Genomic DNA, 16,234 nt, shown 5'->3' with positions numbered 1-16,234 from the left:
CATGAGCTCCTTTAACACAGCAGAAGCATGTGCTCTCTTGCTTCAGGGGTGTGGAACATCAAGCCTTCCAGACCTCTCTGCCTGACCTTCAGAACACTCACTAGGCCACACACCTTTCCCCCAAGTGTTTCCCAAATGTCACCTGGCAGGAAGGTGTCCGTTAACTCTGATAATGCCTCTTGCTTGCCTGAATAAAGTATGCAGAGGTTGTGTGTGTGTACAAGCTAGACTACTGTAAAAAGGTAAAATTTGCCTTCATTGCTTCTCCCTCTTGCCCCCAACACACCACTGATATGTGGATTTCGGAAAGTTATGCAAAAGGGAAAGCGACACTCAGGCTGGAAATCTTTCCCCCCTCATGCAACTTCCTTGAATGTTTTCAAAGAAAATGTTAACATGAAGGTTGAACATGAGTGGGCTTGAAAACCTTCGATTCTGTTGGCTCAAACCCAGAAGTGTGCATATCTTTTGATGTCGTCATCATCAGGTGATGAACACACATCGGTGAATGGGAACCTAGGGATCCCAGATAAATGAGCAACATTTCCTTAGCTTCAAGACATTCTGATAGGAGGAAACGAAACAAAAAGCAGCCCATGGAGAGGAGAGGTTTGGTATGCAAGGGAATTTCACGTATAGGATGTGGTGCCTTGGTGTTCACCAAAGGTTATCAGCCAGGCATTTATTAGAGATGTTTCCCCAGCTCTTTTCGTCTAGCACTGGGAAGATAGGAATGCTATCAGTTTGACATTTCTGTCAGAACTGGTATTTGAACCACTGGATGATTCTGACAAATGCCATTGCTGTCATCTGCTATTCAGTTTTAATTATGTCTGACTGACGCTTTCAATGGTAGCGGGAAGAAAACTTAATTAGCTGCTGTGAAGGCTGATCTACAGGGCTGGAGGACTTCAAGCAGCTTTGGAGGAGACATCTTAGAGTATCACCATTTCACAATCTGATTAGGCGTAGAAGGAGGATTAATTGTCCTACACGTGGAGGTTTCTTTTTATATTATTATTCTCTGCAAAGACTTTAATAGGAATATACATCAACAGGAAACACAGATTCTGCAGCTGAACATGTCAGAGCAGCTGCAAATTTGAGTTGCAAGGTACTTCGGTTCATAAGGAACTGCTGTGCTAGCATGTTAGACGAGTCCAAGACTAATGTTAAGGGTGCAAAGGAAAAATATTATATGCTCAAGGGAACATCCTGCAAATGAACATCTGTTACCTTAAAGAGAAACATGCACACCTTCAGCAGCAATTCTGCAAGCACCACACAATTCAAAACCCCTGAAAAGCAGGTATTTTCCTAACCTGTCACACGCTGTATGAATAGCCGGTTTGAAAAGGCTGTACTAAGGATTTATACCACCTATCAGCGTCTGCCATCAAGTTGTTAATATGCCTACAGACCTGTATTAGTAAGGGGCAGTGAAAATATGCTTATAGGATGCAATTGAAAATTAATTGTGTTTATACTGCTGGCTGCAGATTCCCTGTGACCATGGCCTAGGAGTCTCACACAGCAGACAGGCTGGTAAACCCGAATGCTAATGCGAGTTCATATTGTTTTTTATATATTTTTAATGCTGTCACTATAGGAAAATAGATGTCAGGAAGGGTTCTAGGTAAGACTTCTCTCTAGAGCCGGGCCAAGGCATGTTGCCCCAGTCCCCTTCACCTGCACCATTGCAAGAGATACAGAACAATTAAATCAAGAACAAATAGATTAAAAAACAGTCTCTATCCAAGAGCTATAACCATCTTAAATGCTGTAACTAAATAATATGATCCTGGGGAGTTGTGATGGGTGTGTGTGTGTGTGTGTGTGTGTGTGTGTGTGTGTGTGTGGCTGTAATTGTGTTTTTATTTTGTTTTTATGGGATGGCATTCAATTTTGTTGTACTATGTACAATGACAATAAAGTATTCTATTCTATTCTATTCTATTCTATTCTTACATACCTTTCAATGCATAGAAACAACATTGTCTCTTAATTGAACGCTGGGGACAGGGCAACCATGTCCCATTGCTCTTGAGGTTGGCAGTGCAGAGTAGGGATCACTGGGAAGTTCACGTCCTCTCTGCCTGCACAAATGCTGCAGTGCAGCTGCAGTGGTGCTAGCATGCATCATCAATGCACACACATGTGTGATGCTTGCTGGACTGCGTGGCCTGGGCTGGCTGTTGCTCTGCTTCCCCCCAATAGGAAAGAGAGGTTAGAGGCAAGAAAACCAACTAGCCGAGCTGGGACAGTAATGCACACTGTCTCAGGAAGACAGAGACAGCTTTTGGAGGTGGACTAGGAGGAAAAGATTCAGGCACAGCCCTCTCGATATCTCGTGCTTAAGGCAGCCACCTCACTTTGTTAGCAGGCAGGACTGGCTCTGCGACACTCCATTAATAAAAAAAAAATGTAGAAGGATTTGTTGATTTTGTAATGGGCAACAAACAGCTCGACCAGGTAAGCTCCTCAACAATCAGCTCTGTCCACAGACTGGAATGAATTCCAAGAGATATAAATACCACCGTCTCACACAGGCTTTCCCAGTTGGATAAATGGGACTTTAGCATGAGTGTCCACTTGTCAGGGCTTTAGTTTTGCTTTAAATGTTTTCAATAAATCAAAGGTAATAAGAATAATACTTTCCTGGGCAAAATATTTTTGTTAGGAAACTGCACTGTAAGAATTTGCCATGAGATTGTCAGAAAAAACTGTTGCTTGGAAAAGTTTCCTTGGCCTCTCCCACCCCCTCCAAAAAAAAGTCCTCATTTCTGTTTCCTATCCAAGTAAGTTGTAAATTACATACTGGAACAAGCCCTGGGTGGAATACCCTAGCCTGGGGCTGAATAGCTGAGGTTGACTAAATTGCTTGTTGTGGCTTTCTGACTTTAAGCAAATGCCCCTACACAGCTCCACTTCAACATACATATTCAATAGCGTCCGAGAAGAAGGAATTGTGAAACTTTGGTGAGGTGGGCATTCATTCTTGTTGAACATATAAAAGTGAGCCAAAGCTGAACAGGGCCATCCTAAGCATATCTGGCGCCGTGGCGCAAAGATCCCTCTGACGTGCCCTCCCTGTTTCCCAGCGCGGCTGTCTGGCGGGCGCTGCAACGCAGCGCCCCCTGGCGGCCCGGCACCCTGGCGCATTGCGCCACCCAGCCTTGCCTTAGGGCCCTGAAGCTGAATACCTTCCAAATTCTTTAGTACCAGCCTGTGAAATATGCTGGCTTTTAATTTTTGGAGAACTGTTTTAAGCAACATGTTTTGTATTTATTTATTTATTTATTAAAAATGATCCCACCCTCCAGAAAAAGGTTAGTTCCAGCTTTTGAAAGCTCAACAGATAGGTCATTAAATAGCAACCCGCTTTTCACCATTCACTGTGATCATTTTAGGACTATCTCCAATCAACATATGCTTGTCTATTATCAAGGTGCAACAGTGTAAAATAAGACCCTTTGTCTTATCAGTGAGAAAATGGTGTGGCTTTAGAAACCACACTTAAAATTAAATGGTGCAACATGTAAATATAAAACCTTTATAATAAAATGATACAGATGACATAGAAGTATATAAAAATAGTTACCAGGATGAATAATTCACTAACTATTGCAAGGTATAAGTCACTAACTACGGTAATGTGCGTTGCCTGCCATTTAATAGTGGATATATCTGAAGAAATATGGAAATTGGAATAGTTTAATAACTTTCTATATGAAAGATGATGAGACTGCCTAAATGATTAAAAGGGAGATATGTTATAATGAACTAAAGCCACTCGAGTGTAAGGTAATTTTAATTCAAACCTCCATCTGCTTATGTATAATTAAGACTCATTTAACAAGTTAATGCCTAACAGAGAGAACTGATAAGTTTGGTATTAAAGAGCTTAAGAGAAGTAAATTAAACTGTCGAGTTGGAGGAGCTCTCATTTTAATTTCCTACACCTGAACCTCAACCAAATCTTCTAAGGGGGCATTTCTTGACTCTGTCTAGGCAGCCAAGTAGTAAACCTGAAAAGAACGTAAGGGAACTAAAGCCAACTCTCTCTCTTGAATTCTTGATACCAGGGTCGTGTTCGGGAGGCTGAGGGAATTTTTGCCAACATGAATATTTATTTACCCCAAACTGCTCACTGCCATAGCATCTATGTGACATTAAGAAGATACTTTGCATGCTGTCAAAATATTTATGCATTGCAGATCTTGCCAGAGGGGTTAAATAAGCTAAAAATTATGGATTTCTTTGAAGTGCAAAAAGAAAAGAAAAAAAGAAGCAGGAGATTTTGAATTCTATGATATTCCCACTGCCTAACTTTATTTTGTTCTTTCCACATACATCAAAGAAGTCCTGCAGTTAAATCCATGACTCTTTTTTTCCATTTCTGTAATTATACAATTTTAAATATCCCATTTTGTTTCAATTACCCTTTCTTTTGAATCTACTGTAAGGAAGGGTATTTCTTAAAATTCACTCCTCTGCTTAAAATTCTCCCCACCTTTTAAAGTTGTCAGCACAGCCAGCCTTGCTGCTAGCACTGAATGAGTCTTTCAAAAAGTATTTGCAAAGCAGATCTGAGCTCCAGCCTTCACTGCTGGGTGAATTCTACCTGAATTAAGACAAAAGATCCAGTTGCTGACAAGCAGAGGCAGCAAAATGAAAGGACTGCAAAGCCTGGATGGTTAAATAATGCTTGCAGGTTCTTAAGTGTTGGCTCTGCCTAGGGTAGCTAAAGATTCCTAGGGATAAGTAGAGTTTGCACCTGGGTGCCCCTGCAATAAAGACACAAGAAACATGTTGGGGGTTTTAAACGAGCAACAGCCTTATTTAACTACTAGGCGCTGCTGCCTCTGCTCATGTTGCTCACCAGCCCCATCCTGCTTTGTTGCCACTTTCTTACTCCTCAGCCTGCAATGCTGCTGAGACGAAAATGGCAGCCCTGAGAACACAGCAGCAACTGAGCAGTATGGTTTCTGGGGGGCTGTTGTGGCCTGCCCTGGCTATTCCTCTGCTGCATGTCTGGTCCTGCCACCTGTGCCACTTGCTTGCTCGCCCGCTTGCCTGCCTGCTGTTCTGTTATCAGGCTGCAGTTGGTGTGGCCACCTATCACAGACCCTCCAAGTGTCCCTACTTTCCAGGGACAGTCCTGGATTTACAGAAGCTGTCCTAGTTTCTTGATTTGATCCCACAGCGCCTGGCTTTTCCTTAGGGCATCCCTATTTTCACTGGGAAAATGTTGGAGGGTATGGAGTTAGGTGACCCCCCGAGCCAAGGAGATAAGTAACCATACAACCTTTAGAAGACATATGAAGGCAGCCCTGTAGAGGGAAGTTTTTTTAAAAAAATGTTTAATGTTTTATTATGTTTTTATGTATGTTGGTGGGTGGTGGTTTCACAAAGAGTCCCCAAATATAAGTGTCTATAGCACCCTGTGTTAACATGCCTTAGGCAGCAAAATGTGTTGGGCTGGCTTTACAGGTATTAATGGAGTTAGTGCCTCCTATTCTCAGCTGGTGCCCAAGTGCATTCTGAGACTGATGAGAGCACCAGAAGAACCAAAAGAGATGTGTTCTCCCTTGTCTGTTTTCCATGGCAGGTCATCCACCACAAAAGCAGTGCAGTTTCTGAAAGCCAGGCTAGACTGGATCCAGATAATTTATCACATACATGCTAAGTGATGCTTATAGGAAGCCATTCGCAATCTCATGGGCCTATTTTACTAGTCTTCTTTGACTAGACGTTGTTAGATGATGGGCAAGGTCTGAACATGCAGATGGCAATTTGCACTGCTCCAGCCACCCTAGTCATATCTGCGGGGTGCATAAACATCTTTAAAACATGTAGTTTAGCTTTACAATATGGAGATCGAATCCTCATAATACCTTTTTCTCTGCAGCATAAATTTAAGCCTTCAGTCTGAAGTATGGCAAATTTTAAAAATCTGGGTCCAATTAGTTTAGCTTTATTGTTAGCAAAGGTTATTAAACGTGCTATTAATAATAAGAATAGTAAGTAGATACACTTCTTTACGATGCTTTGCAGTCCCAAAGTCTCCCAGAATAGCTTTCAGATCAATTTTTTTTTTAAAGGTCAGGTTTACAATCTAAAAGACATGACAAAAAGCAAACAAAGTGGCAAAAAGAGCTGTGTATGCACCATACATTTAAAGCACATGAATTCCTCCAAAGAATCCTGGGAATTAGTTTGTTGAGGGAATTGTAATTGCTACGTATATGGGGGATAAACTACAGTTCCCAGGATTCTTGTGCTTTCAATGTATGGTATGTATGCAACCAGGCATGGGAAGGGAAAATGCAAGGAAAGATTTTTTTAAAAAAAGCACTTAGGCACCAGCTGTTCTTATAATAATGGAACAGAAACAGTTCGCATAGCCTCTGAGCTGGCCCAAGACATTTTGTGGTGTGAAGCAAAGAACAGGTTTCCTGCTCTCCCCAATTCCATGTACAGAAGCCCACTGGGCTGGCTGTTGAATCTTACTTCTACCTTGGCAACAAGGTATAATTATCCAGTGCAGGGCTATGGTAGTTTGAGAGGTGCACAACAGGCCAGTGGCTTACATATTGCTCTGATCTCCAGTGGAGAGGAATGTCTTGGGGAGGGGGGAGAGCTAAGGGCAAACAGCTGTGCGTTTGTATGCTGCCCACCATCACCTGCTGCCTGAGGCACATGTCTCATTTTGCCTGGTGGAAGAGCTGTTCGTATAGCCTGATGGAATGGCTGCTGCTAGGTGACAGTCGAGGGAGATCCAAAGGCAGCTGGTCTCTCAACAGAGCTAGTCCTACATCTTTAGAAACAGAAACCAGAGAGCAATACCAAGAAGCGGCCTCCATGGCCTAAGTCTGCAACTTCAGACAATTATTAATCAGGCACTTTCATTTCATCCAGATGGAGCCTGAAACATGCTGTGTCTGCATGTTTCTTTGCTCTTTGGCGAGAGTTTGGGGTCTCTGAACAGGGATATATATATATTTTACTAAAAAACACACCCCTTAATTGCTGAAAATATTATATTCCTCAAATGAGAAATAAAAATCTGTTTTTTGTTAACTACACAAAATGAAGAGCTTTTAACTTGGCAATCACTTGTCTTCATCTAAGAGATATTAACGAGACCCCTTCCTAACATGGTGGACTTAAAGCAACTGCCTTATTTTGCTTTAGCCCAAAATTTTATTTTGCATTTTTTTATTTAAAACAACAACAATCAACATTAAATAAATTAGAACTGAAGCAGACCAATAAAACCTACATTGCAGAGAACTACTTAACATATATGTGTTCATGATTAGCCAGCTGGAAGGTTAAACCGCAACAAAAATACAAAGTGTAAGAAAAATATTGGCATGAAGATTCCTGCATGAAAAGTGCCTTTTGTCTGTGCAAGGCAGTTGTTTTCCCCTGATAAATGTTGACAAGTAAAAACACACCAGTAAAAGTATCTCAGATTTCTAGTTCTTAGTAGAAAAATGGGTTCTGGTGAATTTTCCAGTACAATCCTATACATGTCTATGCATATGCAAGTCTCACTGAATAGGGCTTACTCCCATGTACATAGGAGAGCAGCAGCTGTGGGAAAAGGCAACTTTCCTGCGAGGGATCATTAGGACAGGAATTGAAAATAAACGGCTCCTATCATATTGTCATTACACAAAACTATGGTGCAACTGTACTTGAAATACTGTGTGCAGTTCTAATTGAAGCACCTGAAAAAGTATATTGAAAACGCAACCAAAATGACCAAAGGGATAGAGTAAATGTAGAAAGGTTACAGCATTTGGGACAGCATTTCCCAAACTTGGGGTCTCCAGCTGTTTTTGGACTACAGTGCCCATCATCGCTGACCACTGGCCCCGCGAGCTAAGGATGATGGGAGTTGTGGTCCAACAACAGCTGGAGACCCAAGTTTGGGAAACCCAGGTTTAGAGAAAAGGCAAGTAAGAGGTGACAGGATGTTTATAAGCTTATGCACGGCATGTAGAAAGTGGATCCAATGAAGCTGAATGTTGGAAGATTCAGGACAAATAAAAAAAGTACTTATTCACGCAACATATATTTAATACGGAACTCGCTCCCACAGGAGGCAGTGAGGGCCACCAACTTGGATGATGAGACAAGTTGATTGAGGACAAGGCTATCAGTGGCTGGGAGGCACAATGACTAGGTTCTACTTCCACTCACAGAGCCTCTGAATGCCAGTTGTTGGGAGTTGCAAGTAGGCAAGGTGTGGTCGAGGTGCTTGCATCTGGTTGGCCACTGTGAGACCATGATACTATACTAGATGGGCCATTGGCCTGATTCAGCAGGCTTGGCTTACTTTCTTAGTAGGATTGCATCCTAAGTCTAGCAGGTGGTTTTAACGTGGCAGCAGGTGGCTAAGCAGGTAAGCTGCATGCTTAATTTTCATTTTCATTCCCCCCCCCAAATGCATGGACTTAGCTGCCTTGAGTTAAACTCTTGAAATCAGAAAGATGGCTTAGAAATAAAAGAAGTGCTGCCTCAATATTTTATATTCTTTTTGCTTTGCTTTGTTTTGATCTTAAGACATTAGTAATTCTTTAACAGTAGACCAGAAAGCTGACATGTCTTGTGCAGTTTGTTTCAAGGCAATCTTTTCCCAAGCAACTGGTGTCAATTTTTAATGCTGAACACAGCATTTTTAGCATGGAAACCTGTTAAAAGAGAAAAAGACATGACACATTTCATGTTTCCATTGATCTCAGAGGGAAAAATAAAAGTGCTTTTTTGCAACCGAAAACCAATTTTCTTCCAGGAAGGGATAGAAGGGGCAAAAAAAATGTTATTCAACTGGAAAGCATATCACATTATTTTCCAAACATATCGCAATTACATATTTATGACTATTTATTATCCACCAACATTGCAGAATGAAGTTTTGCCTGGTGTGATAAAAGTTTGCTACAGTTATTCCCTTCATTTTCTGATTGCTTTGGGCTCATTACTTGTACAGGCTGAATATTAAGTCTGTGAATAATGATAGCAAAATTGCATTATTTTATTATGCTTTAACACTCGTACCTCACTTCTCATTTTTTTCATTACTAAATTAAGGGTTTTCAGTCCTAGAAAAACTATATGCACTGTTTCATATGCCACACAACAACTGTAGCAACAACTGACCCCTTTTCTGATGCAAAGCTAACTACTGGAGTTCCTGCCTTAAAATAATCTGCCCAACCCAGTAATATTATGGAAAATCAGCTGAAAAACTAGAATAGGGAGTAAATAAGCATTCATAGGAATGCTCACAAACAAGTTCACATATTTGACATTTTAAGCAGAGTTCTCAAATATCATGTATGCAAGCGGAACTTAAATTAAAATCAAAGGAGCCCTTGATCATTTTTCTTAAAGATAAGAAATAATTTATTTCTCTTCAGTCTTCACAAATACCACATATCACCTAGCTACACAACCAATGCCATTAACATATCACTGAAGAGTTTCTTACCAACACTTTACTTGGACAAAGACAATTGCAATTTAAAAATTACTGTACAATGTGCTGTTGGATAAAATGCAGTTCTTGAGCTTCATGAGGAGATGTGGCATGTGGTTTATAAACAGACAGAACATACAATGTTAAAAAATTTAAACTGCCAAAAAGCAAGAGTAAGGTAGAAAGGATTTTGTTTTGGCATTGTAGTTTTAGTAAAGTATTAAAAAAGAAATCTAGAGGAAAAGACCCGGTTTTTAACTTCCAGTACATAAAATTGGATAAGAAAGTAATCAGTTCCTCCTTTTTAAGTTTTGCTTTTTCCTTAAAATAGAAATCAATATTATGAATATATTGCAGAGTAAAGAAAGACTGCAAAATTACCAGTTAACGAAAATACTATTGTATGAAAAACCAAATGTAAATTTACCAAGTAATTTGCTTACAAAAAAGATCAAACTATAAACAGTCACAAAATATATAAAAAATGCCACTTTGAACGAGGCAATTGTACTCTACCGAAACTGGTAGTAGACTTTTTTTTTTCAGAATAGACATATTCATACCGTAGTAACTGATAAAAAAGCATTGTGTACTTTTGTGTCGTCCGGAGATTTAGCACCATGTGTCATAAGTTCCTGGATAGTCATCCAGTTGTCCAAGATCTTCTTGTTCCTCTTTTTCATCATCTTTTTGTGACTGAGTTCAATGATGTTAATTTCCTTTTTGCCCTCACTGCTGCTTTGAGGGCTCTCTTTAAGACACTCTAGTCTGCTACGCATCATGTATTCCCGCCGCCGCCTCTGCTCCTTGGCTCGCACCAGGTGCTGCTTCCGTTCCTCTTTGCTCCAGTAACGACCCATCTTCATTTCGCTCATTGTATCATCATCCGTCGTCATCCCACTGCGCTCCTCTTTAATCTTTAAGGCACGTTCCTTCAGGATTCTGTCTCTTACAGGTCTTTTGGTGATATACCTCGTCCCGTCGCTCCTTATTTTCACTTTCCACTCCATCTTGGGCTCTGTACACTTCTGCGAATCCTTGCACATGTTCACTAGGCTGAGCTGGCTCTGGGCATATTCCACTGCGGATTTCTGTTGTATCAGCTGCATATAGCTTTGATAATGCTTAGCGTGTGCAGGGATATTCCCATACCTGTATGAGGAGCCATGATATGGGGACAAATAAGGAATATGCTCGGGGCTCTGCCTTTCTTGCTCTGTCGATTTGCTACTTTCTGACACTGTTTCCTTCTCCTCGACAGAACTGTTTTGTTCTGCAGCTTTGGTTTTGTTTGGCGTTGTCTCCCTGCCACTCTGCCTCGAAGACAACTGGTTAGCCACAATGGTACTCCTGAGGTTTTTCCTATTGGTGATGCTAATCATCCGCTGGAGAGAACTGTCAGGGGATCGCTCCACATTCAACGGAGTGCTTCTACAGCTCTCTGCAGTATTGTAAGCGCTGGAACTGTCTTTGTCTGATTTCTCTGGGTGCTCTATTATATCGTCCAGTTCCCCCCCTGGAAGGTCTATACTGGTGTTATAATTCCTGAACGTACCACGCTGCAGTGCCCAAATGTCTCCGTACTGGTCTTTCACTTTTTGAAGCCGGTGAGCCTGCATGATGCTCTGACACTCGAGCTCAATGTTCCTCAGTTCCTCATTGAGCAGCTGCAGCTCATGCTCCACCCCGTCCTTTTTCCTTCGGTTGCACTCTATGGTGCTGCTTGAGTAATACAAGTCATACTCGCCATGCTTTCGGATCTTACACTTGAGTTCCAGCAGCTGGCGAAACCTTTCGCAGTCCTCCTCCTGGTTACCAACAAAATCAGACTCAATGTATTCCCCAGACACTACGCTCTTGTTGCACTGGAGCTCGAGGCTTCCCAGAGTGTCCGGGCTCTGTCTCGGTTCCTGCTGGCTCTCTGGGGTCGGCTTGTTCTGCTCGTGTGGTGCGTTTTCTGGCTCTGAGCTCTCGTCATTGCGCTGGCTTTCGTCGGTGGGGCCCACTCCACTGTCTTTCTCATTGTTGATGGATGATGAGGTAGCAGTATCTGTTGTGCCGTCTTCCTCTTCGTGCTTTTTTGACTATAAAATCAAAACGGCCCACAATTAATCTTTATCAGGTATTAAATATCTTAAATCAAGTTCTCTTCTCTGTAGTCACACCCACCCTGTGGAACACCCTCCCATCAGATGTCAAACAGTTAAACAACTACACAACTTTCTGAAGACATCTGATGGCAGCCCTGTATAGTGATTTTTTTTTATTTAAAAAATGTTTTATTGCGTTTTTATAAATGCTAGTGCCCGGGCCAACCCAGTCAGATGGGTGGGGTACAAATGAATATTATTACTATTTATTATTATTTATTATTAGACTGCTGGTAGCATTTGCATACTTGTGGAAATGAACATGCTCCTGTGCCAAAGGGGGAGAGAGAGATAGTTTTGAATTTGGAACAGGAACAACTGCATTCAAACCCTGGCTCAGTGATGTGACCGCAGGCAAATCACATTGTCTTAGCCTTTGTTCTTCTTTCTGAATATCATGTGAATAATAGCGATCTAAGTTAAAGTTGCGTGTTCAGACCCAGAGACCTCCCCCCTTAAATAAATTCATACCTGACTCAAAATTTAGTTTGTTTTGGCAGAATTTAGGCCACCACTTTATTGATTACAAAAAGTGAGTGGTTGCATAGGCTCTGGTTCGACTAGTTCCCTGCATCCTTGCAGGTAGCGCTGACCCAGGGCACCAGCATAGGTCAGCCAAGGGTGAACACCTGGATAGGTGAAAAGCCGGGAACAGACTATGCCTGCCACCCAGATGGGCACAACTCCCTCTCCGAAGTAGACCAAACCATTTGACCTGCCGTGCCCCTGTCCCAATGACAGATGACACACGGCAGCATAGCATGGTCAAGTGCAAAAGCCCTAAAAGTAGGGAGAGGTGGGCGGGTTTTCCGAATGCACACACCAAAAGAGGAAGCTCTGGGTGATGTGCATGGGCATATATAGGTCCCTTGATCCGTTTGGACTGCGCCCCATTGGCCAGATTGAACCCAACATTGAGGGACCTACCAATTGGGTGTTGTGGCTGACCAATCTTACCCACCCACAACACAGGAGATTGGTCTCCAGGTCTCACCGCAACACGTTCCCTCTTTTAGGGAGGACACAATTTGCTATGATGGCAAAAACAAAAACAACAAAACAAAACAAAACCCAATTGATGGACGCGTACATTTCCATCAACATGTCTTGAATGCAGCCCTTCAGACCACTTCTCCAAGCCACTCTTAAAAACACCCGCTTCCCAGCCCAAAGCCTTCACCAGCCCTGCTCTATGGCCTCCTTTAATGCTGCCAACTTGCTACAGGGCCTAGTCCAAAGTGTTGGTACTAACAAATAAGGCCTATACAGCTCAGGATTAGGTTACCTAACAGGCCACCTTTTGCTTTATATACCCCAGTATCTGCAATCTGTTCCAAACATCTCAGAAGCCTGCTCTACAGTAACGGTTAACAAGGCCAGTGGCATATGGGAAAAAACCCCAACATAGAATATTGTAGGTGGATAGTATTTGCTGTGTTAGTTACTATCAGGGCTTTTTTTCACAGCCAGAACTTGCTGGAACTCAGTTCCGGCACCTCTCAGGTGAGTGCCATTGCCATTCTAAGAAAAAGAGGAATGTGTTCATGGTGAGTTCCTGTACCTCTTTTTCTAGAAAAATAGCACTGGTTGCTGTGTTTTATTAGAAAAACATATACCTGAAGGAGCGTCTCCACCCCCATCGTTCTGCTCGGACACTGAGGTCCAGCACCGAGGGCCTTCTGGCGGTTCCCTCCCTGCGAGAAGCCAAGTTACAGGGAACCAGGCAGAGGGCCTTCTCGGTAGTGGCACCCGCCCTGTGGAATGCCCTCCCACCAGATGTCAAAGAGAAAAACAACTACCAGACTTTTAGGAGACATCTGAAGGCAGCCTTGTTTAGGGAAACTTTTAATGTTTAATAGATTATTGCATTTTAATGTTCTGTTCTGTTGGAAGCTGCCCAGAGTAGCTGGGGAAACTCAGCCAGATGGGCGGGGCATGAATAATTAAAAATAATTATTATTATTATTATTATTATTATTATTATTATTATTATTAAATAAACAAAGCTTTCTTTTTTTCTACTCTATCAACCACTCTGGGGACATACATGTCACTGAGAAGAAAACTGTGCTAGCAGATATTTGAACTTGGATGTGCATTCAATGCATGTTCATGTTCTGTACAGTGGTACCTCGGTTTATGAACACAATTGGTTCCGGAAGTCTGTTCATAAACTGAAGTATTCATAAACTGAAGCGAACTTTCCCATTGAAAGTAATGGAAAGTGAATTAATCCATTCCAGATGGGTCCACGGCGTTCGTAAACTGAGGTGTTCATAAACTGACGTTCCACTGTATATTCCTCTCTCCACTTAGCTTGTGCAAGACTCTGCATATCCAGCTGCCAAATTTACATTTACAAACATACGTGTGTGTGTCTGTATTGTGCTGCCAGAATAAAAGCCAAGAAAGGTTTGCAATAACCTGTACCAGCCAAACAACGTCCACAACAACCCTTAACAGAAATCGACCCTGGTGGATTACCACCGCTTTATCCCTATTGATGAATTTCAAATTATACTAGGAATGCCATCCACAGTGATGGGAATACTATTTGTACCTTGGGTGCTATTATAACAGACATTTGTGTTCACACTGGCTCTGTACCAGTAGAAACTGGCACTGCGGTGTGCTCTGCTGAGAAGTCCATCTATTTCAAATACTAGCTATAAGTGTGGCATGCAGTTGGCAGTAATTTTGTACAGCTGACTCGGGTGCCATAGGCTTGAGGGCCCAATAAGGTAGTTTGTCTGCCAAATTTGTAGAGGATCTATTTGTCACTGGTGGTTGCCAGTCCAGATGTGTTTTACACACACACGGTAGGTATCTCTTGCTCTCATCTGCTGCACTCCTAATGGTTTTGTAGAAAATTGCTAACAGAGGTTCTCCATTTCAAATATACCAGTGGGGGGATTATATGTGTCACTGTATTTTCCCTCAGAAAACATCTAGTTAAACTCTAGTCTCCCATATAGTTAAAACAAAATGGTCTGCCTCCTTTGGCCATTATGTCAAACATTTTTGTGGATCCCTTTTAACTCACCATCCATTAATGGCACCTATTTATTTCACCTCTAATGCTAACAGCATTATGTGTCAGAGCAGTGGAGAGGGGCATGTTTTCTCCCTGTCCGCCCACCACAACTAAATAGTAAAGTCATTTTGTCCCATTTCCCTTACACAATTTTCATCCAAAGTGTGCGTAGTCTATTTACAATAAATCTAAGTGCACACAGCAGCAGCCAAATGTGCTTTCTCCTTTAAGAGGTGTAATTACACAATTAAGCATAATGGCTAGTAATAATAAAACACGATGTGGGAAAATATAGGGTACCCATAACAGGAAACAAAACTCTATGAGGCTACACTGTTAGTAATTGCTATTTTCCCTCTGCCTAGACAGACAATGATGGACAAGGCAGGGGAATTAGTGACATACACATAAAGCCTCATTATTACCTTCAAGAGCACAAGCCTACCAGCTAGTCTTTTATGCACAGTTGTTAGAATAAATTGATGTCAATAGGTCACAACAGTTAGAATAAAAGCAATTAAAGTGTGTTGGAGTGTAAACTAAACTAAAAATGAAATCAAAAAGTTTACGGAAGGGTCTACCTGGCCAGTTCCGAGCCACTGCGTTGATGCCTTAGTGCAGGCATCCCCAAACTGCGGCCCTCCAGATGTTTTGGCCTACAACTCCCATGATCCCTAGGTAACAGGACCAGTGGTCGGGGAAGATGGGAATTGTAATCCAAAACATCTGGAGGGCCGAAGTTTGGGGATGCCTGCCTTAGTGTGTCTGTCATTAGGATCCTCAAGGAGTGCTTGACAGAAACCCATGTGTTTGCTGATATTCTAACATAGCTGAGCTGTTATTCTAATGTTCTCTCCCATGTTGTCCAATTTTCAGCAAGAAAAAGTGTTAAAGTTTCTAAAATGAGAATGGTAGAATCTAAAGTTTGCCTTAAGACATGCCCTTTGGCCTTTTTTCCACTATAATGAATACTCTATGTGTATGGTAAATGGTTCATATATATCCCTATATCTGTAAATTCTAGGGCCCAGCCTTGACATTAGCCTGTTGGAGACTTGTCCCACACTGACCCACAGTTGTCGATCATACATAAGACTCTCTCCCTCCAGATGCCTCGATTCACAGTTGTTGATTCTATACTGTGACTACATTTTGAAGTCAACAATTAATGAGAAGATCCAGATGAAATCTGCTGTATAGATCCTAGCCCAAGCACAACCATTGCTCAGCTTGAACTTGATACATCAGAGGCAATTTGTTAAATCTTTGGGATTAAAAGTAGGTGTGTTCCACATTGCACTGACCCTCACTGCTCATTCCTTGGCAGAGACAAACCTTGGCAGCCATACCGACATACACAGAAAAAAAGATTCCTCTGTGCTGCTAATTTCATGCCTGGCATCGGATGTATCACAATATAGAGCAGGGGTTGTTCAACCTGGGGCCCCAAAGACCAAATGTGGGCCTTGTCCTAATTTAATGCGGGAGAGGAGACTGGAAACACAGGAGGGCAGGAGAGGAAACAGAAAAAAGGGTCAATGGAAGGTGGTGTGTGTG

At 42.0% G+C, this 16,234-nt stretch overlaps 1 protein-coding gene and 1 long non-coding RNA gene across 2 annotated transcripts in view; one reads left to right on the top strand and one right to left on the bottom strand.

Moving 5' to 3' along the window:
* Positions 1-16,234, top strand: part of LOC148684563 (uncharacterized) — a 60,424-nt gene that overhangs the window by 42,415 nt on the left and 1,775 nt on the right. The gene's annotated exons all lie outside the window — the stretch shown is intronic.
* PDZRN4 (PDZ domain containing ring finger 4) overlaps positions 9,394-16,234 on the bottom strand; it is a 213,805-nt gene continuing 206,964 nt past the window's right edge. Inside the window, exon 10 of the mRNA XM_060279601.2 lies at positions 9,394-11,577. Within this exon, the coding sequence (XP_060135584.2) occupies positions 10,051-11,577 (1,527 nt within the window). The 3' untranslated portion in view covers positions 9,394-10,050. The remainder of the gene's footprint in view (positions 11,578-16,234) is intronic.

This window comes from Zootoca vivipara, chromosome 9 (assembly GCF_965207765.1).
Source record: "Zootoca vivipara chromosome 9, rZooViv2.hap1.1, whole genome shotgun sequence".
In the NCBI taxonomy this organism is placed as follows: Eukaryota; Metazoa; Chordata; class Lepidosauria; order Squamata; family Lacertidae; genus Zootoca; species Zootoca vivipara.
The sequence above is the reverse complement of the archived record's forward strand: the minus strand, read 5'-3'. Positions and strand labels throughout refer to the sequence as shown.